Source organism: Cetorhinus maximus, chromosome 3, assembly GCF_964194155.1.
Source record: "Cetorhinus maximus chromosome 3, sCetMax3.hap1.1, whole genome shotgun sequence".
NCBI classification, from domain to species: Eukaryota; Metazoa; Chordata; class Chondrichthyes; order Lamniformes; family Cetorhinidae; genus Cetorhinus; species Cetorhinus maximus.
In genome coordinates this window covers 200,382,878-200,406,026 of record NC_135881.1, presented here as the reverse complement: position 1 = coordinate 200,406,026, position 23,149 = coordinate 200,382,878, and the positions used below count along the sequence as shown (strand labels likewise).

General features: G+C 44.4%; 1 protein-coding gene across 5 annotated transcripts in view; it reads right to left on the bottom strand.

Annotated features, from left to right (window-relative positions):
• The window catches only part of ulk4 (unc-51 like kinase 4), a 411,327-nt gene that overhangs the window by 58,323 nt on the left and 329,855 nt on the right, over positions 1 to 23,149 (bottom strand). For all 5 annotated transcript variants that reach the window (XM_078539600.1, XM_078539595.1, XM_078539598.1 and 2 more), the window contains 2 exons: positions 7,863 to 7,961; positions 5,879 to 6,064 (listed from right to left, as the gene is read on the bottom strand). In XM_078539600.1, the coding sequence (XP_078395726.1) occupies positions 5,879 to 6,064; positions 7,863 to 7,961 (285 nt within the window). The remainder of the gene's footprint in view (positions 1 to 5,878; positions 6,065 to 7,862; positions 7,962 to 23,149) is intronic.

Genomic DNA, 23,149 nt, shown 5'->3' with positions numbered 1-23,149 from the left:
AAACTCGCCGCGACCTCATTCTGATGCAGGCAGGCTGGCAAGAACCCTCGTTTCCCATTGGAGATCCTCAGACAATTAAAATCACCCTCACCTTTTGTCTATCTTTTCAAAATGTATTAGCTCTCACTTATCCACTTTAAATTGCGCCCACCAATTGGCTGCCCCTTTAAGTTGCCTATGTTGTCTAAAACTCTTATATAGTCCCTGCTGTTTGCCAAATCTACATTTGTGCTGTTAGAAAACTTTGAGATTGTATTTCTATTATACATATTGTCATGCCCAGTACAGGCATGAAGATATTACAAGCTTTAAAGCTATATTTTTAAAAGTAGACACCAAAAGCTGTTTAAGATGACTGTAGCATGTTATGTGTTTTGCAGTATCCACAAGATCTTAAATATCAGAAATAGGAGCAGGAGTAGACCAAATAGCCCGTTGAGCCTGCTCCGCCATTTAATGTGATCATGGCTTATCTTGGGCTTCAACTCCACTTCCCTGCCCATTCCCCATATCCCTTGATTTCCTGAGAAACCAGAAATCTGTTTACCCCAGACTTAAATGTAATCAATGATGGAGCATCCCCAGTTCTTTGGGGCAGAGAATTCCAAAGATTCACAACACTTTGAGTGAAGTAAGTTCCCCTCAGTCCTAAATGATCAGTCCCTTATTCTGAGTCTGTGCCCCCGCATTTCAGATTCCCTTAGCAGCGGAAACAATCTCTCAGCTCCAGACAGTACTAAAACCCAAGCAAATACCTGATTAAAATATGGACAGTCACAGCCACTTGTGAAATTCACACATCTCTTTTGTTAAGGATGGGGACCTGCAACAGAAGGGACCAAGGACAATAGAGACATGGGTGCTAGACGACTATGAAATGGATTCATTGACCTTTCATTGTATTGTAATGGCTCCCCCTCCTAAACACAAAGACTTTCGCTGTCTAAAACTCTCAGGGTGTGAAAAGCCACAATACAGGATGTTTACCAGTCTAACACACCGGTTTATTTGGAAAAGAACTTGTAACACCTGGGTAAGGCAGCCATGTTTGTTACCTGCTTTTAAACTATAACGGCAAGACACATACCATCAGAAACACCAACAAAACCATCAAACCAACTGCAAGACAACTATGCAACTAAGGTAACATACAGCTATACCCTGAAAGTGGGAGAAGGGAACCTGTTCTAACCTCAAGTTTACCTGAGAACTGACTTCCTGGCAATTCAACCACAGGAAGCCTCGTGGTTTACTGAGAATCTTCTGCTTTTACAAGACCTCCATTCCAGTTAACGCATCAATTCATCCAAGAAACTACAGGCCGACTATGAAAGAGACTAAAATAATTCTGGATTGTAATCATATTGTTTTTTTCTTCATCTGTATCTAATCTTTGTGTGCGTAAACTGTGTGTGAGACGTCACATTTAAACCTCTGGGGCAAAGTTGATAATAATCTTTTTTATTTTTGAATTCACAAAGGCTTGCTGTTGGAAATAATTTAAATTGGGACAAATCAGTCTGAGGGTAAGAAAACGTATTGTTCAGTAGGTCATTAAAATTGCATCAGGGTCCTGCGTACATCACTGGACCCCGATTTGCTGAGATTAAATGAAGCTCCTAATGCTGTGAAATGTCGACAATTGCTCCTCCAGCAGAACTTCGTTTTTGCTTAACCTTGATCTGAACTTTCTGCCCCACAACCACTCAAGATTTCATTCTGCCACCTCTATAGTATCATCAGCTTTCACCTCATTTATCCCTCAGAGATACTGAAGCCTTCATCCACGGTCATCGTTACCTTGAAGATTGGGACATCTGCTTGTCAGCCTCCCTGCTTTCAACATTCATAAACTTTGACTATTATAGAAATGCATGGTCCATGCCCGTTTCCTCACAAAGTTACACATGCACATCAACCTTGTTCTTACCAACTTCTATTAGCTTCCCAGCGAATTCCTTCGTGGTTTCCCTCCATGTTTTTTGGGTGATCATCTCCATAAGCACTCCGCCACATCCTCTGCTCATCTGACTTTGTGTTATTACTTACTGCCCACTCCCACTACTCAACCAAAGGGAGTTAATCAATGAGCCACAGCTTTGTCAGGCCTATCTCCCAAAACTGCTGCACCTTCTCCCTTCCCTCCTGGATTCTTAGAAGATCTCAAACTTCGACCATGTCTTTCATTTTCCCCCTAAATTAGTCATTTGTAACTTTTTCCTCATCTGGTTTATTGCCCAATTTTACCCTCATTGTTAATGTTCTGAAATCTTTGTGCTATGTAAGAGCACTGTACAAGAGTAGCTATGCAAAGGTACTTACTGGGAGTACAATGGTCCTAACTCTTGTAACAGTGGTTTTACAACTTTATGGTTGCAGTACCTTCTCTCTCAGCAGTTCAACAGCTGTCCCCATACTTGCAGATTTGTGTCCCCCACAGTTCAAAAGTTGCACTCTGTTTTTATAGTCTGGCATTGCAGAGCTGTAATATAATACTTCCGTAATTTACACACCGGATTCAAAATAGTCTTGTACAATGCTAGCCAATTCTCTACAAAGTAGCAGATATTGTTATACATTCTAGAGATGTACAAACTTCTTTATTGATGAATAAATAGCAGAGCCAGTGGAAGAATATGAGGCACCTTAGGCAAGCCTTCAGCCTTGCTCACCTTGACTCACATGATGTAATACTGTGTGTTCCTGCAATGGTTATTAGATGATTTTATGTGCAATTTACACAATCAATAATCATTACGATAGAGTGAGCTAGATTAAATTATGTTCTTTGATACTATTTACTGGTTAGCAGTTTTGGAATAGCCATGTAGATGTATAAATTTGTAAAACTGTCACATAAACAAAATGAGGAATATAATATGAAATTTTGGGAAAGGCTGACAAGTAAAAACATGGAAATCTATATGTATGTCAGTATATGTGGATGTATGTCAGTATATGTGGGTGTATGTCAGTATATGTGGGTGTATGTCAGTATATGTGGGTGTATGTCAGTATATGTGGGTGTATGTCAGTATATGTGGATGTATGTCAGTATATGTGGATGTATGTCAGTATATGTGGATGTATGTCAGTATATGTGGATGTATGTCAGTATATGTGGATGTATGTCAGTATATGTGGGTGTATGTCAGTATATGTGGATGTATGTCAGTGTATGTGGGTGTATGTCAGTATATGTGGATGTATGTCAGTATATGTGGGTGTATGTCAGTATATGTGGGTTTATGTCAGTAGACCATTCCCATTGCTGAAGCCTGTTTGTTTATTTATGTAGTTTCATGAATAGTTCATTCAGGTTTTGCAGCCCCCTCCAAATTTTGCTGCTGTGGTGACTGCCTACTTTACCTAATAGTTGCATTGGCCCTGATAAATAGTAATATCAAGAGCAAACAACAAATGTTAAATCTATATTACAGGTTTATATTACCCTTAGGAAGAATGGACTTTTAATTTAAATTAAAGTGGTTATTCAGATTGTGTGGCAAATTTTATTCATATTCACTCCAGGTCAAGCCTTAAAACCCATTCTTAAAACTTCATCATCGACAGTTTATGAGAAAATCCCCCTCGCTGGCTCAAAGTTCCTGCTTTTAATGTTGTAGGTGGCAGAACCACCTCTGAGAACTAAGAGATGCTAGATTATACAAAAACAAATCAAATAATCCAATTAAACAGAGCAAGCAAAATAAAATGCTTAATATCAACTGTGAGACATGAGGACTTTGGATGACTGCATCAAAGATGCATGTTTTTAGAATGAAACAAATCAGTTCTTTAGATCTGTTAATTAAATCAACGGAACAATCTAATCTCAAAGCAAAGACATAACATGAACATTAAAGCCAAGGAAGCATTCAAAACTCTCATCATAAATAGTCTTTCTCACATGATTTGTGCCCACAGTAAGTTCAGAGTGCAGGAGAAAATTAATGGCTGTTTCATCAATTCTCCTCTCAGTTGTGAATTTGCATCTTTGTGGCTTCGTGCTTTCATTAGTTTTTCATACTGACAATGAGCACCATTTTACTTTGGCTCTGATATTTTCTCTTCTCTCTTGAAGGTCCATGCTGGGAAATTGCAATGAGGGGATTGACAATCCTCTCTTTTCTGTCTGGAGTAGCAATTTATCCTTAAAATGAAGCAGTAAGTGTTGCCAATCTATTCAATAATTGGCGTGGGGTGGGGGAGTGGTCCTAATCATGATGTTAACACACACAAACTTTCTAACTAAGAAAAAGTGAAATTATAAATCTGCTTGTTAAAAATTTTCCAAAGTTTTCTAGATTCAAGAATCGTGCCTTTGAATTGGAAACTTGCAAACAGCACTACAATATTTAGGAAGGGAAGGAAGGAGAAACCAGTGAACTACGGACCCGTCAGTTTAATTTCATTTGTGAGGAAGTCGGTGGAATGTATCATCAGAGAGGGCCGTAACCTCCGAGCTCCCCAGCGTCGGATTTGTGGGGTGCCCCAAAGATACGCTGGGGAAACCCTCTCGTCGGTTCCCAGGTAAGGGATGGCATGGAAATTGCCCAGAAGTGCACACTTCCTCTGGACAATTGCCCTGCTCTGGGAACCTACCAAAAATGAGATTTAAAATGCAAACTTCAGATAGGGCTACACCAATAGTTACTCAGAAAAAGTTAGAAGGATTAAAACCTCTTCTAACTTCTGGGTAACTATTGTAAAGAGCCAGAGCGACCCCACGGGACTCTCCCCACATCCCGACACCCCACCCCCACAACCTACAGGACTCCCCCACACCCCCAATGGACTCCCCCCACATCCCTGACCCTCCTTTAATCCGCCAAAGCTGCACTTTGCTGGGGCCTGTGAGGAACCTTTCGATGCAAGCCACAAGCAGCTCCAGTGAACGGAAGTGTCAGCGTAATTTTCAAGGGCAGGTAAGTTTGTATTTATTGCTTCTAATTCCTGCAGGCCATCTCTTTCTGACGCTGGTTGGAAGTTACGGCCCAATGACTCAGCACATTGACAAATATTTGCTAAGCAAAGAGTGCCAACATGGATTTGTGAAGGGGAGGTCATGTCTGACTAATCTAGTTAAATTGTTTGAGATCACTAGCATGGTGGATAGGGGAGTGTCTTTTGATGCTGTCTACAAGAGCTTCCGGAAGGCATTTAATAAAGTTCCACACAAGGCAATATGAGCAAAATTGGAAGCACATGGAATTGGGGGCAACCTTGTGATGTGAGTTGGCAACTGGTTGCTAGGCAAGATAGAAAGTGCGGCGAGAAAGGCACAGTTTCTTGATAGGTGAGATGTTTTAAATAGTGTTTCCCAGAGCCCTGAACTGGGGCCTCAGCTCTTCATCAGATATGTTAATGACTTGCATGAAGGAAGAGAGAGCTGCATATCCAAGTTTGGGGACATTGTAAGTTGTATAATGCTCAAAGCTCTTCCCCATCCCACAAAATTATTCCACAGTGATCCTGTCCCAAATCTCAGGATAGGGGCCATTTAAATATCAATGATGGTGCCCCATGTGTGTGTAAAGGTACCAACCCCACACTGCATTTGGGAACTGAGGAAGCCTGTGACTCCGGTTAGGCTGAAGAAAGAGGTACCAATGGCTTTAATTTTTCTTGGAGGGGCTCTCTGATTTTACCTATTGAGTCCTTCACAAGGCCCCGGTCAGGAGAGAGCCAAACAGGGAGAGCCCACGGGCTCAGTTTCTTTATTTGTCCAGCATAAACTTTATCTCTTTGCTCATAGCGTCACTCAGATTGGCTAAATAAAGGCCAATAACATGTTTAAACAAACAGGAAACCAGAAATGTCAGTATGCCATCTACTCTGTTAACTGCATATCTAGTTATTCAAAACCTTTACTTACCAGCCTTTTGATGACTCTAAGTAGAAGTTTCTGCTGTTTTGGATCCTTTCTACATTTCAGTGCTTCTGCGAAAGAGTCCATACTTTCTGGGGATAGGCTGTCTTGGTTTTCACCACCATACAGCTGAACCATGAATGATAGAGAATGCAATGAACTCTCATACACATCTGGATCATCACTGGAGAGCTAGAGATTAATAGGCATTGGTTATAAAAATATGTAAGTTACATGTACAACGTATCTTGAATCTTAAGTCTTGTATTCATCAATTTCTTCCAAATCAAAGAATCCTGTTTCAAAATTCATCAACCAGCTGCTCTCAAAATACACATACAAATTAGGTCACTTGAAAGCTTTCCCCCCGGTGCTCCTGCCAAAACGTCACGTCTCTCTTCAACTCAGTACCAAATAGTACTGCTTCTGTAATGGATTCCATTAGCAGATTGAATACCCATGAAAGGTATAGGCACACACGTGAAAAGCTTAAACATATGAAGGAAGGCGAATGTGCTTCACATGATACAGGGCAGGGTTGCCAAACAGACTCCCTATCCACCTTGTTAGCCACAGTTGTGTCAGCTAGATTGGCCAGAGATGAATCTAGAAGACAATGACCTACCATTATTTAAAAAAAATCTCATCCATAGTTTTACAACATTCACTATTACATTCATAGCACCTGGTTAGGAAATTTGGGCATTATTCAGAATGCTACTGAACCACACAATCCAGAACATTTTTTTATTTGTTCATGGGATGTGTGCATTGCTGTTTTCTTGTCCATCCCTAACTGCCCGAGAGAAGGTGGTGGTGAGTGCCTTCTTGAACCGTTGCAACCTCAAGTTAATTGCTGATCTGTGCTGAAATCAAAGCAGTGACCAGGTATTGTAATTGGCTTCAGCACCTCCAGAGCTAGGGATTGATGGTGGGGGAGGGGAGGGAGTGGTAGGAGGGGAGAGGTGGAAATTAGCCAATTGATTTTCTGCTTCAGCACTTGGATGTAAAGCATTGTGCGGGTGAAGTGTAGATAGGAAAACTGGACAGAGAGTGGTGCGTGTCATGGAGGCAGTCTACATGATTTATCACCTATTAATTAAAATGTGAATGCTACACCCAATGATCCTATTTGCCTACTACCAATATGCTACTCTATGCCCAAGCAGTGAAGAGGAAAATTCCCCCTCCTTTCTTGACCTTGTTAAGACTCAAACGGAGAATGACCATTTGGTTAAGGTACAAGAGTGCTGCTCACATTGTAGAGCAATGCTTGACTGCGAGTCTCTGTCTGCAGGAGACAAGGACAGAAAAAGAGATGCTGGAAAGAAACTGTTGTGTACTGATATTTAGATTAAAAACATATTTATCAGTTTCAAAAGGTGCCAAGAAAAACTATTTATATCGACAAGTTGAATACCTCATGATTACCCTGTTCAAGGTAAAGAAAATGATCTGATCAGACCCTGTTCCAACTTGACTTATAACTTAGATAAATTATATGTATATGTAAATATAAAAATATAATTGTGGCATCGGCGTCATAGAAGTCTAGATGATGGACTGAGGCAATCAGGCTGATAATGGGAATTCTAGACCATGTCACTTGGTTTCTTGTTGCTTGGATACAGTGAGGGCTGCTAGGAGTGTAACCAAAACTGTGTTGGAATACTCTTTCGAAGCATCTTGCAGTGTTAACCCTATACTGTATTTTTTCCCGACAGTCTTTGGACCAGTGCAGGCACTTGGAAGTTTCAAATCAATATTGAGCTTACCTCTAGTATTAAATTTGATTTCAATGGAATAGTTTTGAGAAACAATCTTTTAATGTAATTTAAAACTGCTTTTACTAAACCAATTTACCTGACCTGAAAGTATTCTACCAATAAATATTCCTGTTCATTCTACCTGTGAAAAAGTTCAAAACAGCATCACAGTGAATGAGCAAACCCCAACATTCCCTCAATCCCGAAATGAAGTGAATTCTTACCAGTTGAATAAGCAGGCTAATTAAGTCTGTCAGGGGTTTATTGATAAGCAGAAGTTCCTCAGCAGCCTGAGTGTCCCCTCCTGTGCCTGATTTCTGAGCCTTAATGAGAAAACAGAAATGAAAAGGAATCTTGCAGTGTATGCTCTTTTGAGATACAAATGAGTCCCAGCAGGTGGTGAAAAATGTCAGCAGAAGATAGCGAGAAACGCACTTCGTAGTATTTTCTGTTTGGGCAAAATGTTTCAATCCATAATTAGCTAACTGTTAATTTATGGTCCTTCACTGACATTTGTATTGCAACATAATCACGCTTATGGCATTTCCCCAGACATTCAAATTTTACAAACAGAAATTGATTAACTGTTTGATAACTGGAGCAAGGTTTGAGTCCAGTACACACTAGTTCATAAGAAGGCAATTAAACAAAGATTCTGTAAGTAGTACTGCAAATTTTAGTGCAGAGAAAATTAAAATCAAATTATAAACAAACTGCACCAATGTATGAGGAGTTTTCAGATATCTCAACATACTAGATTTTGGACAGAATCGTCCCAGATTTGCACAAAGTGCAGTAGTGGCGGGTAAAAGGGCATTTCACCCACCAGCCACAATGGCAGGTTTTTGCGCCATATCGTACCATTCCCGGCACATCCCGCCTCATTAATAATTCAATCCCGGGAAACACGCCGGGTCGCTGGCAGGGCGGCCTCTGATTCGTCCAGTAGTCCAGGCGCCATGTTTAAAGGGCGCCCCTGCACAGAGCTAGCGCTCTCTAAGGCATGGCTGCCAAAGGGAGGAAACATGCTGCCCCCAAATTTAGCGACGCCTCCATCAGGCATCTACTGGACATTGTGGAGGCCCCACCATGAAGTCCTCTACTCCAGCTCTGGGTGAAGTCCAGCAAGCAAGGTCACCAATCCAGCATGGAGGCAGTGGCAGCGGTGGTCAGAGGCAACATCCTGCAAAGGAGGACAGCCACCTAGTGCTGAAAGAGGATGAATGATCTCCTCTGTTCTGCCAGGGTAAGTCACTCTTCTCATCACTCTAAACTCACACACTCACAAACCCAACACACATCCACAGGGATCTCACTCAGTGCCAGTTCAAGTTCAACTGTCATTCACATTCTCACACACACCTTCATTGTCCTCATCCCATCCATGGGACCATTCACCACCCATGCATGTCAGGCATAATCATCATCTGGCTTGGCGGGCATCCTGCTTACACTCTTGCTATCTGTATTCATGCAAGACAAACTGCACACAACAAAAGGGAGAGGTCGCAGGCTGGTGGAGGAATGCCCAACATCAAGGTCCTCACAGACTTTGAAAGTAGAGTCATCCAGCTGGCTCGCAACAATCTGGACCGTTCCTGTGCTGACGGTGAGGTCGGCAGTGCTCAGCCAAGTGAGGGTCCAGCAGTGCAACATCCATCAGATACCCATGTTGTGAGTGAGTTCCCCTGTTCCGCAGTATTTTGCCATGCACTAATTATCTCTCCTTGCTTTCGCAGGCACATCTGGGAAGCAGTTGAGGGGATCCACCAGCCACTCAAGCCCTGAAGACACCTCAGAAGAAGAATCTGATGATACCCTAACTGAAGACCGTCATAGTGCTCACTCCCACCCTCCACCAGCGCAGAGACACACATTTTAGTGGGACCTAGTTCTAGAGTAGTTTTGGGGTCACAACCTGGTGAGCACATCGCACTGTCTGATCCACAGCAAGTGGCAGCAGGGATTTCCCAGGTTTCAGGCACTCGAAGGACTGCTGGAGGCCAGAAATCTGCTGAATCCGAATCAGATGACCAGTCTCTGGACTCGGTCATGCCTCAGTTCCTGGAGCTGCAAAAGCAAGCTCGGGAGCATCAGGAAGGGATGGCTGCTGCACTCCTCAGATTGCAAGACACGATGGAGGAGTCCGTCCGCCTTCAGTCTGAGGTGATAGTGCTGGAAGATCTATGGACACTGCATGTCATCACCATCCTCCTGGAATCCAGCGACTATTAGGGCCTCTGCCGTGTCTCCATGACATGAACCTGAGCACTGAGGGTATGTGCGCTGCCATCAGTCACACAGGAGTCAAACGTTCACAGATGCAAGGTGAGGATGTCAGGATAGATCTCACTGCATCTCGTTATCATCCTCCACGAATCTTGCAGCTATGAGGGCCTCCCGAGCTCACCTGCATCATCTGGCCAGTGCGATGGCCTCATCGCCAGTATCCTTACCTTCGAGGACCTCATCACTGTCATCTCCTTCGATGTCCTCCTCATTGGAGGAGACGTGCAGCTCCTCCATCTCCTCCTCAGCCAGGTCCTTGCCCCTTTGCAGCGCCAGGTTGTGGAACGTGCAGCAATTGACGATAATGCGCAGCACCCTGTGGGGACTGGATTGCAGGACTCCACCAGACCTGTCGAGGCACCGGAACCTCATTTTCAAAATGCCTATAGTTTACTCCACCAAAGTCCAGTCGCGGCATGAGCCTCGTTGTACCGTCGCTCTGCTGCTGTCTGAGGCCACCGCACGGGCATCATCAGCCACATCCTCTGTGGGTGGCCCTTGTCCCCGAGGAGCTAATCCTGCAGCCTCTATGGACCCTGGAAGATGTTACTGAGACCTACTAAGGATGTAGGAGTCATGGACGTTCCCTGGGAATCGTGTGCAGACCTGTAGGATGTGTTTGTGGTGGTTGTACACCAGCTGAACATTCAGCGAGTGGAAGCCCTTGCAGTTTACGTAGTTGACTGCTTGTTGCCGTGGAGATCTAAGTGCCACACGTGTGCAGTCGATGGCACCCTGCACCTGTGGAAAACCTGAGATCTGCACAAATCCCAGCGCTATTGCTTACTGGCTTGCCTGATCCCGGGCAAAACGTATAAACTTCTGTGTCTTTGCGAAGATGGCGTTTGTGACCTCCTGGATACACTTGTGCATGGAGGCTTGCAAAATCCTGCACAGGTTACCTGTGGAGCCCTGGAAGGAGCCACTGGCATAAAAATTGAGCAACGCGGTCACTTTCACGGCCAATGGCAGTGGACCTTCTCCATGTCCCCGTGGCGCTAAATCCTGCAGCAGGTGGCAGATGTGACCGACCAGTTCCCTAGGCATGTGTAGTCTTCGGTGACACTGGTTCTTAGTCATCTGCAGGAATGACATGTGTTGTCTATAGACACTAGGTCTAGTGAGGCGCCTACGAGTGATGGCTCTCTGTGGATCTTCAGCTGCGTGCACAGCCTGCACCCCTTCACCTTGAGGGAGGCGCTCCCCCCTTTGCCGAGCCAGGAGCCACCACCGCTATCTTCTTCTTCTTCTCTGGTCTCTGTAAGCCATGAGGCATACCGTTAAATCACCAGGCTCCATGATCCTGATGCTCTCCTCCTGCAGGATCAAAGAGAGAGACTTGTAGGTTAGCATGGGTGTACAAGAACCTCTCCTGGTTAAGTCTGAAGGCCCCTTCACGCATGCAGGAGTGTGCTGGCCATCACTCGAATGGCCAGTGTATAGTGGCTGTCTGAAACCCCACCCACCTCCACTTGGCCAATTGGCGGCAGCTTCGGCCACCGGACTGCATGCTGTGGTCTCAGCTCAGGCGCAGGCATTCTCCTAACCCACACTGCGAGGCTGTGCTGTTAGCTTGAACCATAATGAATACTGGTCCACATCTTAATAAAGATATTGCAAGGGGCTCTGAGCGCCATGGCCACCAGTAAAAATTAAAAAAAAAACACTTGGCGTCAGGTGTGCTCGGCAGCATAAGCGGACAATATGGCAAGAAGGCCAAAAATTGGTTTCACAACATCATGAAACCAGTTTGCGATCGTCTGCTCAGCCCGTTGATGGCGGGTTGCGTTTCCCACCATCAGACGTTGGGAACCTCATTGCAATACATCTGCATATCATTATAAGGTTAGCCCGCCGGACTTATGCCCCCTCTGCTGGATCATCCACCTACATCAGCGTAATTGTACTCTGAAGTGTTTCACAACAGCATATAAAAGGCGTGCACTTGGCGGGCTGCACTTTGAGGGGGATTCGGAGGTGGGTGCACAGTAACGCTGTGGAGCGCTCACAAGAGACACATGTTGGAATTCAAGGTTGAGGTGCATAGGGGGTTGGGGGGCAAAGGCTGCTCTGCGGTTGAAGGCAGCGCACAAGCATGTGCAGGGTCGGTGGGGTGGGTGGGGAAGCGGGCACGCATTAGGGACACCTTGTAGAAAGTGACCATTCCTCTGCAGCTGAGACAGTTCAGACGCAGCCACATTGGTATGACTGGAGTCGGGCCTCTAGCTTATCTACCCACTCAAGCAACATAGAGGCATGAAAGTGCCACCAAGTGATCCAGAGCTTTTCACCCCTCAGGCACAGACTGCAAATTAAAGAGTGTTTCAGTGGACTGCAGAACAGTTGGATGACTGAGCATGTTGTACAATCTCCTTGCTAAAGCTGGCTGTGGAGCTGTCACTGCTGGAGGTGCTCACTGTCCCTTGCAATGTCATCATCTCGATTTAGACCAGTCTCCCCTGTGGTTCAAGCTAACAGTGCAGCCTTACAGCTTGGGTTAGGAGAATGCCTGTGCCTGAGCTGAGAGCACAGCATGCAGTCCAATGGCCAATTGGTCAGATGGAGTGGGATAGAGGAAGGTGGGATTTCGGGCAGCCATGCAGCGCACTAATCTCTGGCCATCCAAGTGGCGGCCAGCACTCTCCTGAAGTGTTAAAGAACCTTCAGACTTAACCTAGACAGGCTCTTAGTACACCCATGCTAACCCACACATCTCTCTCTTTCATTCTGCAGGAGAAATACACCAGGATCATGGAGCCTGCTGAACTAGATGTATGCCTCGTGGTATACAGAGAGCGAAGATAACAGAGAAGAGAGCTACTGAGGCGCCTGGCTGCACAGATGGAGGAAAAGCACCCTCTGGAAGAAGGGCGGCTGGGGCTCCCGCACACGCTGCCGAAGAGCCACAGCGACCCGTCTCTGGTCGGCACCTAGATAGACTCAGGGTCTATAGACACCGCCTGTCATTCCTGCAGATGACCACGAACCAGTGTTGCCGAAGACTGCGCATGTCCAGGGAACTGGTCAGTCACATCTGCCAGCTATTGCATGTGGACATGGAGGGCATCCACTGCCAGTGGCCGTGAAAGTGACAGTGGCACACAATTTCTACACCAGTGGCTCCTTTCAGGGATTCACAGGCGACCTCTATGGGATATCACAAGTCTCCACACACAAATGCATCCATGAGATCACGGACGCCATCTTCGCTAGGGCACAAAACGTTGTGCAATTTTCCAGGGATCAGGAGAGTCAGGATGCAAGAGCGAATGGATTTGCCCAGATCTCGAGTTTCCCACAGGTGCAGGGTGCCATCGGCTGCACTCATGTGGCACTCAGATCTCCATCACAACACGCGGTCAACTATGTCAACCGCAAGGGATTCCATTCGCTGAATGTGCAGTTGGTGTGTGACCATCACAAATGCATCCTGCAGGACTGCGCACAGTTCCCAGGCAATGTGCATGACCCCTAAATTTTCAGTTGGTCACTGATTCCTAATGTCTTCCAGGGTCCACAGGGGCTGCAGGGATGGCTCCTCGGGGACAAGGGCTACCCGCAGAGGCCGTGGCTGATGACACCCGTGCAGCAGCCTCAGGCTGCAGCACAGGCAAGGTATAACGAGGTTCATGCTGCAACTCACAACTTGATGGAGCAAACCATTGGGATGCTGAAAATGAGGTTCCAGTGCTTGGACCAGTCTGGTGGAGCCCAGATACAGTCCACAGAGGGTGTCATGCAACGTCGTCATCTGCTGTGCTATTTACAACCTGGTGCTGCAATGGGGACAGGAGCTGGCTGAGGAGGAGATGCAGGAGTTGGAGGTCTCCTCCGATGAGGATGTCGATGGTGATGAGGGTGAGGAGGTCCTCGAAGGCAACGATGATAGGGATGAGGCTCTTGCACTGGCCAGATGAGGCAGGTGTGCTCGGGAGACCCTCTTGGATGCTAGATTTGTGGAGGATGATGATGGCATGGAGTGAGGAGACATCATAAGGTCCTCACATTGCATCTATGAACGTTTGACTCCAGTCTGGCTTATGGCAGCACGCATACCATCTGTGATAATGCTCCTGTCATGGAAGTGCAGTGGAGGCTCTAATAATCACCCCATTGCAGGAGGATGATGATTACATGCAGTGAGGACCCTCCATAGATCTTCACATAGGAGTCAGACATTCTCAGAGGCCGTCTGATGACAGCTCGCTTATCATAGCATGGAACTTTAAAAACATCTGATCCTTTGTCTGCCTTCAGCACCTGAGCCCTTCAGGAGCACAGCGTCACTGGTCACAGATGCTGAAGAGGTGGGGGCCAGCACACCTTAAAGGTGCTGAGAGCGCCTGAGAGAGAATGATGGAGCTCTGTGCCACCTGCCCACGACATTCTGGCAGCAATGACAAGCAACGTCAAGGTGCAGGCATCAGCAATGTTTCCAGGGAGTGTGAGGCCTGACCATACCCGGCTACAGGTTATTTTAGGTCTAGTAATGTGTACTGAGGTAGGATTAATAAGAGATCTCGTAGTTAAGGATCCTCTAGGGGGTAGCGATCACAACATGGTAAAATTTCAAATTCAGTTTGAGGGCAAGTAACTCAGATCCCAAACCAGTGTCCTCAACTTAAATAAGGACAATTACAGAGGTATGAAGAAAATGTTGTTTAAAGCCAGCTGGAAAAATAGACTAAGGGGAAGGTCAATGGATGAGCAGTGGCAAACATTTAAGCAGATATTCCATAACATTCAGCAAAAATTTATCCCAGTCAAAAAGAAGGACTCAATGAGAAGGATGAACCACCTGTGGTTAACAAAGGCGGTCAAGGAGAGTATCCAATCAAAAACGAAGGCATACAAAGCAGCGAAAACTAGTGGTAGGCCAGAGGATTGGAGATTTTTTTTAGGAACCAGCAGCGGATGACTAAAATGCTAATAAAGAGGGAAAAAATTGATTATGAAAGTAAACTGGCAAGAGCTTCTACAGGTGTATAAAAAGAGTCTTCACGGTGGAGGACACTATAAACATTCCAAAGATATCAGATAAGCAAGGAGTTAATGAGAGGAAAGATCTTGTAACAGTCTCTATCACAAGGGACAAAGCATTTGAGAAATTAATGGGACTAAAGACAGACAAGTCACCAGGACCTGATGGCCTGCATGTAAGGATTTTAAAGGAAGTGGCTGCAGAGATAGTGGAGGCATTGGTCAAAATATTCCAGGACTCACAGGATTCCTGGAGGGTCCCAGCGGATTGGAAAACCGCTAATGCGATGCCCCTGTTCAAGAAGGGAGGAAGACAAAAAGCAGGAAATTATAGGCCAGTCAGCCCAAGATCTGTCGTTGGGAAAATGCTAGAATCCATTATTAGGGAGAAATAGCAGGACATTTAGAAAAGCTTAACGCAATCAAACAGAGTCAACATGGTTTTGTGAAAGGGAAATCATGTTTGACAAATTTGCTAGAATCCTTTGAGGATATAACAAGCAGAGTTGATAAAGGTGAACTGATAGATGTAGTGTATTTGGCTTTCCAGAAGGCATTCGATAAGGTGCCACATAAAAGGTTATTGCACAAGATAAGAGCTTACACTATTGGGGGTAATGTATTAGCATGATTGAGGAGTGGTTAACACACAGAAGATAGAGAGTGGGGATTAATGGGTCTTTTTCAGGTTGGAAAGATGCAACTGGTGGAGTGCCAAAAGATCAGTCCCAGAGTCTCAGTTATTTACTATCTATATTAATGACTTGGAGGAGGGGGGGAAGAGTTAAGGTATCCAAATTTGCTGACAATACAAAAATAGGTGGGAGGGCATGTTGTGATGAGGACATAAGGAATCTGCAAGAGGATATAGATAGGTTGAGTGAGTGGGCAAAAACTTGGCAGATGGTGTTTAATATAGGGAAGTGTGAAGTCATGCACTTTGGCATGAAAAATCAAATGTCAGACTACTATTTAAATGGAGAGAGGCTCCAAAAAAAAGTGCAGCACACAGGGATCTGGGTGTTCTTGTGCATGAAACACAAAAAGTTAGCATGCAGGTGCAGCAAGTAATTAAGAAGGCAAATGGAATTTTGGCCTGTATTGCTAGGGGGTTGTTGTTTAAGAATAGGGAAGCCTTGTTACAACTGAACAGGGTGTTGGTGAGGCCGCACCTGGAGTACTGTGTACAGTTTTGGTTCCTATATTTAAGAAAGGATATACTGGTATTGGAGGCAGTTCAAAAGAGAATCACAAGGCTGATTGCTGGGATGAAGGGGTTGCCTTATCAAGATCGGCTAAACAGGTTGGCCTTTATTCATTAGAGTTTAGAAGAATGAGGGGTGACCTTATTGAAACGTACAAGATTCTGAGGGGCTGACAGGGTAGATGTTGAGAAGATGTTTCCACTAATGGGGGAATCTTGAACTAGGGGACATAGTTACAGAATAGGGGACACCCATTTAAAACCGAGATGCAAAGGAATTTCTTCTCTCAGAGGGTAGACCTCAAAGAGCTATGGAGGCTAGATCACTGAAGTATTTAAAGAGGAGGTAGATCAATTTTTGAAATATCGGGGAGTTGAGGGCTATGAGGAGCTGGCACGAAAGAGGAGTTGAGGCCTGGGGCAGATCAGCCATGATGTTATTGAATGGCGGGGCAGGCTGGAGGGGCCGAATGGCCTACTCCTGCTCCTATTTCTTATGTTCTTATCACTTTGGTCTGAAGGCTACACAAAACACAGTGAAGAGGCCCTGGACTGAGACACCTGCCTTTATCTTGTGCAGAAAGATTTCATATTGAGTGACACGAACACTGCTCATCAGAACAAGGTGCCATAGGCATTCTTGGTGTGTATTCACAATAGTGAACATTATGTACAAGTGAAACAGGACACATCACTCACAGCATGGTTGTCTGATGGATGTTGCACTGCTGGATCCTCACTTGGTTGAGCACCACCAACCTCACCATCACAGTCCAGATCCTCGCTGGTCAGCTGGATGGCTCTATTTTCAAAGTCCATGAGGACCTTGATCTCAGGCATTCCTCCACTACTAAGTGACCTCTCCCTCTTTGCCAGCTTGTCCTGCATAAATAGAACTGGAGAGAGATGTCTGCCAGGCCAGGTGATAAGTATGCCTGGCATGTGTGGGTGGTGAGTGGTCCCATGGACGGGATGAGGACAATGAAGGTGTTTGTGAGAGATTGAATGGTGATGTCCCTTGAACTGGCAGTGAGTCAGGGCTCTGTGGATGTGTGATGGGTTTGTGAGTGTGTGAGTTGAGAGCGATGAGAAGAGTGACTTACCCTGGCAGAACAGAGGAGATCATTCGTCCTCTTGCGCCACTGGGTGGCCGTCCTCTTTTGCAGAGCGTTGGCACTTACCACCGCTGCCACCGCCTCCCAAGCTGGATTAGTGAGGTTGCTGCCCATCCTACAGCCAGGGCAGGGGTAGAGGACATCACGGCGAGCCTCCACTGTGTCGAAAAGATACTCGAGGTATGCGTCAGTGAATCTGAGGTCTGCAGTCTTTTTGCCCTTCAGGGCCATGTCTTGCAGTAATCTGGAAGCACTGAGAGGTGTGCGCTTGACTGGACTTTACATATAGTACCCTGCGTGATGAAGCGGCAAGGTAATGGTGTGGCGGGCAAATGAGAGCCTGCCCGCCATGGAAACGGCCTGTTTCCTGGGAATACATAATTAATGCAGTGGGTTTGGGATGATACGGTGTGAAAATCCACCATTGTTGTTGGCTGGTAAAAGTGCTACTGCACCTAGTGCAAATCTGGAATGATTCCGCCCGTGCTGTGGATAAAGGGGAACAGGTGGATGTACTGCACTTAGATTTCCAGAAGGCATTTGATAAGATACCACATCAAAGGTTATTGTGGAAAATAGAAGTTCATGGTGTAGGGGTTAATATACTGGCATGGATAGAAGATTGGCTAACTAACAGGGAACAGAGTGTAGGCATAAATGTATCATTTTCTAGTTGGCAAGATGTAATGAGTGGCGTGCCACAGGGGCAATACTAGGGCTTCAACTTTTTACAATGTACATAAATGACTTGGATGAAGGGACCCACTGTATGGTTGCTAAATTTGCTGATGATACAAAAACAGGTAGGAAAGTAACTTGTGAAGAGGACATAAGGAGGCTACAAAGGGATATAGATAGGTTAAGTGATTGGGCAAAGATCTGGCAAATGGAGCATAATGTGGGAAAATGTGAATTTATCCATTTTGGCAGGAAGAATAAAACAGAAGCATATTATCTAAATGGTAAGAGGTTGCAGAGCTCTGAGATACAGAGGGATCTGGGTGTCCTAGTGCATAAATTGCAAAAGGTTACTATGCAGGTACAGCAAGTAATTAGGAAAGTTAATAGAATGTTATTGTTTATTATGAGGGGAATTGAATACAAAAGTAGAGGTTTAAGCTTCAGTTATACAGGGCATTGGTGCGACCACATCTGGAGTACTGTGTACAGTATTGGTCTTCTTATTTAAGGAAGGATGTAAATGCTTTTGAAGCAGTTCAGTGAAAGTTTACTGGACTAATACCTAGAATAGGAGGGTTGTCTTATGAAGAAAGGTTGGACAGACTAGGCTTGGTTCCTATGGAGCTTAGAAGAGTAAGAGGTGACTGAAACATTTAAGATCCTGACGGTTCTTGACAGGGTGAATGTGGAAAGGGTATTATGCGAGAATCTAGAACTAAGGGTCATTGTTTAAAAATAAGGGGTTGCCCAGTTAGGACAGAGATGAGGGTCTTTGGAACTGCCTTCCTCAAAAGGCGGTGAAAGCAGACTCTTTGAATATTGTTAAGGCAGAGCTCGATTGATTCTTGATAAGCAAGGGGGTGAAAGGTTGCCAGGGATAGGTTGGAATGTGCGGTTGAGGTTACAATTACATCAGCCATGATCGTATTGAATGGCGGAGCAGCCTCCAGGGGCCGAGTGGCCTACTCCTGATAATTCATATGTTCAAATGTCCAGTTAATGTCAACTACCTATATGTCTCCTGTGTTAATTTTATATCAGTAAGCAAGGGACTAGGTTAGATGTCAGGAGGTGTTTACCTTTGCAAGGGATCATTGACTTTTGGATCAAGTTATTGGCAACTTGTTCAGTGAGCGTGGATTCGCTGCAGCTGTCAAAAGGGAGCTGAAAAGTTCCTGGCTGAGGTTGACATCACAGTGTGCAAAAGGTAGGTGAGGTATTGAGTGATGTGTCTTATGTTCATTGCAGTTTTCTGGAACTTGTTTTAATTACCATTGAGGTGGGGGGGGGGTGCAGAGGGGAGGCAGCAGTCGGATGGGAATTTCCTAATTTTTTTCCCCTACATTGGCCCAAGGTTTTTCTCGGTTTCTTTGGTGTCTCCCATGGTTGCTGGGTGGAGGGGAGCAGTGGGGCTCATGATGTTCAGTCGCACCATGACTGTATGGGGTGGGCTCAACGGATCAGCTGGTCTTTTCCTTTCTGTCATGTGTATATGTTTATCTGTTTGTGCTCTGGTCAGTTTTGGTCCCACAGTATATAGACAGGGCAACAAAGCCACAGATAGTAACAACAACAGATAGTGTTGAGCTTGGATTCACTAGGATGGCACCGAAGATGAGAAACTACTGTCATGAGGACAGAATTGAGCTACTGGGACTATTTTCACTCAAACTGAGAAGGCTTTGAGGCTTTTAAAATTACATGAAGTGTTTTAATTGAGTGAAGGTTATTTCCACTGGTTGGGGAATCAATGATGGGCAGTGGGGGTGGGGAGGAGCAGTTGTCAATTTAGAATGATTTAAGAGAATGAGAACAGAGGTTAGGAGAAATATCTTGAAACAAAGGGTTCTTGGTATAATTTGCCATACAGAGTAGTTGGAGAACAGACCAATGTAGCTTTTAAGGAAAAATTGGATAAATATTTGAAACAGAAGGTGATCCAGGACTATGAAAAGAGAAAAAAGCAATGGGATTTGTTTTGACCTTCTCGAGTGAAGAGAAGGCACAATCACGATGGCTCCTATTATCCTATAAACTTCTTTGATTCTTGGTCCCGAATACTTCCCTAATGTGCAATCACCTTGTGTGTGCATCGCAATCTTGGATTATACGGAAGACATGTTAAGAATTTGGCTCTTCTGAGCAGTGGCTTTATGGTTGCCGTGCCTTTCACCATTTTCAAGAAACAGTGCAGCTTCTAATGCTGGAAGCATTTTTGTGGAATTGCGTCGCCAAATACATTTGTCACAAAGGAATTTTCTTTGTTCTTCTTGCTCTTAAGCACACAGGGAAGCAACCATCCTCACATGTGAAAAGATGAGGGAAGGTGGATTTTTTCAGGCAGTTGTGATGCACGGAAACATTAATTAAAAGTTACTTAAAGACAACTTAAGTCCTATGGTGTCAACTTCAAAAGTAGTTAGATGGCATAAATACTCCCACTATGTCCATTGTAAGATATGTATTTAGGGATAATAACTCACACACACACACACTGCCATAAAAATAGCCTTAGGCCCCCAGGTGGTGTTTGCGTGTCTCCTGTAAATATTCACTTGTTCTGTCTGCACACCTGCATGAGCCACAGGCTATATAAGACAGCTGTAGTATTAACAAAACAGACAATGGCACATGACTTGTGCATTCCAACAACTTATTCCACAAGAGAAATTGGGCTCACATAATTTGTTGAATTTTAATTAAGTACTTCTTTGATACGTGCATTTTAACATGGGACAAGAGAATTAAATGAGCCCTTGGTTAATGATCCTTTCTGTAAAAAAAAGCAGGGGCATTAGAGTGAAGCCCATCAGTTGGGCTGGAGGTAGTGCTTTTTTAAATTTATTAAATGCAGGTGAAGGTACCTTTAGTTTAATAAGTGGTGAGGAAATCTAGCAGCATTGTGCAACTTAAAAAGTTAAGCCTGCTTCACTTGTAAGAATGGACCATACCATGGACTGATACATGCTCCCTAGCTTCTCTATCCCTCTTGCTGTAATTCCACAAGCCTGCTGTGCAAAGAAACAATGGTCTTGAACAAGTGTCTTTGCATATCTTCTTTAACTAAGATCCTGCCTTGATGGATGTCAGTATTTGCTCAGCTATGTTACATGCAACCAGCGCACCAGCTGAAACATATATTCTCAGTTAAATCATTCATCGTTTGGCTGAGATATTAAACTAAGCCCCTGTCTGCCAGCTCAGGTGAGCATGAGAAATCCTATGACACTTTGAAGAAGACCAAGAAATTCTGTCAGTAACAAAAACAGAAAATGCTGGAAAAACTCAGCAGGTCTAGCAGCACCTGTGCAGCGAGAAACAGAGTTTTGAGTCCATATGACCCTTCTTCTGTCAGTATCTTGGCCAACAATGCTACCTTAACCAACTCCACCATGAAAAAATGGTTATCTGGTAAATCTTGCTGAAAAAAGGCATATGTTGTCGAAGTTTTTTTGTCAGGGACCTGTTGTCTACAAGCAAAAGGAACATATGCAGGCATTGCATCTTTCTTGAATTGCATTCTCCATGGCTGTGCCTCGACCAATCAGAGTTGACTTGCCAACCAATCAGCACCCTTTTCTCATGCAGTATATAACTGTTGCTCCCTTTGAAATTTGTCCTGATGAGTGCAAGACGAAAAGCTTCGACAACATGTCTCTTTTTTCAGCAATACTCAAGTTCTGTACTACAAAGTGACTGTCTTGTGAATCATGGAGTTGGTAATTGTGGGAGCTTGCTGTGTGCATTTAGCTTTTGAGATTGTTTACTTAACAACAGGGGCTATGACTGCACTTCATAAAGTAACCCATTGGCTGGAATTGTACTGTGATAGTGTGTTAACTGTTGTATGTCTCTTTGGTCATCTAAGGCAGAGTGCTCAAGAGTTATAGAACATGGGATTGTGCTATGTGACACTACCCACAGCAATTTCATTACCTTACTGTTGTCACTTGAGAGGGTTTGCTTTTCCATAAAATGGGGGGGGGGAATAAATCAGCAAAATTAACATGGACCTGTCAGCAGCCAACTCAAGAATGGCAGAATCAGAAAGGACAGAAAACTGGTGTAAGCCCTTGAGAAGAGGAAGAAGGTAATATAAAAAAACAACAGATTATCACTCAAACTATAGAACAGCTATTATAATAAACATGTAACAAGAATGTGCTGGATTAACAAACACAAACTCACTCCTAAGGGTGTGAAGGCCTTAGAGAGAGTGCAGAAAAGATTTACGAGAATGATTCTAGGGATGTAGAACTTCTGTTACATAGATAGATTGGAGAAGCTGAGGTTGTTCTCCTTAGAGCGGAGAAGGTTGAGAGGAGATTTAACAGAGGTGCCCAAAATCATGAACAGCCTAGACACAGTAGATAGTAGAAACTGGTCCCATTGACGAAAGGATCTAGAACCAGAGGACACCAATTTAAGGTGATTGACAAAAGAACCAAAAGTGACATGAGGAAAATCATTTTTACCCACTGAGTGCACTGCCTGAGAGGGTTGAGGAGATACATTCAAATGCGAATTAGATCAGTACTTGAAACAAAAAAATTTAAAGGGGTACAGGGAGTGGATGAGGAATTGGGACGAGTTGGACTGTTCTTGCAGAAATCTGTCATAGTCTCAGTGGGCTAAATGGCCTCCTTCTGTGCGGTAACCATTCTATGATTCAATGCAACCTAATTTCACCTATGTTATCTGCACATTGGGTAGCCTGAACAGGTACGGGTATTCCACCGCTGCTCTGTATTCTTTACATCCTTCTTGTGCTTTAGTGGCAAATAATGTGCGAGCTGGAAATTTGTTACATGCCAGGATTTTATTTGATAGGAGAAGAATAATATTGTGTTAATTAAGAAAAAATTGAAACACTGTAGATAGAAAACCAGTGAAAATTTCAGTCCATCATGTCTCAGTTAAACGTGTGTGTGTGGCTGCAGACTGAACACTGCTAATCTGGGATGGCAGTAGTTTAAATAGATACACCCAGAAGGCCTGCCTTTGCCATACTTAGCAGTGATCCAATAGACCATCATAAGTGCAATTGCCTGTTTATGCTACTGCTAATCATGTGCCATGTACTACAGTGGAACTGGGCAAGAAGCTGAATCCAACCATTTCAAATATCAATTTTTTCTAAAAGAATGGAACAGAAATGTTGGTCTTCAATCTCCTGAGGGGTTCCCACCATAAATTCAGCGGGAGAATAGAGGAAATAATATAAATAGCCAATTTCAACCAT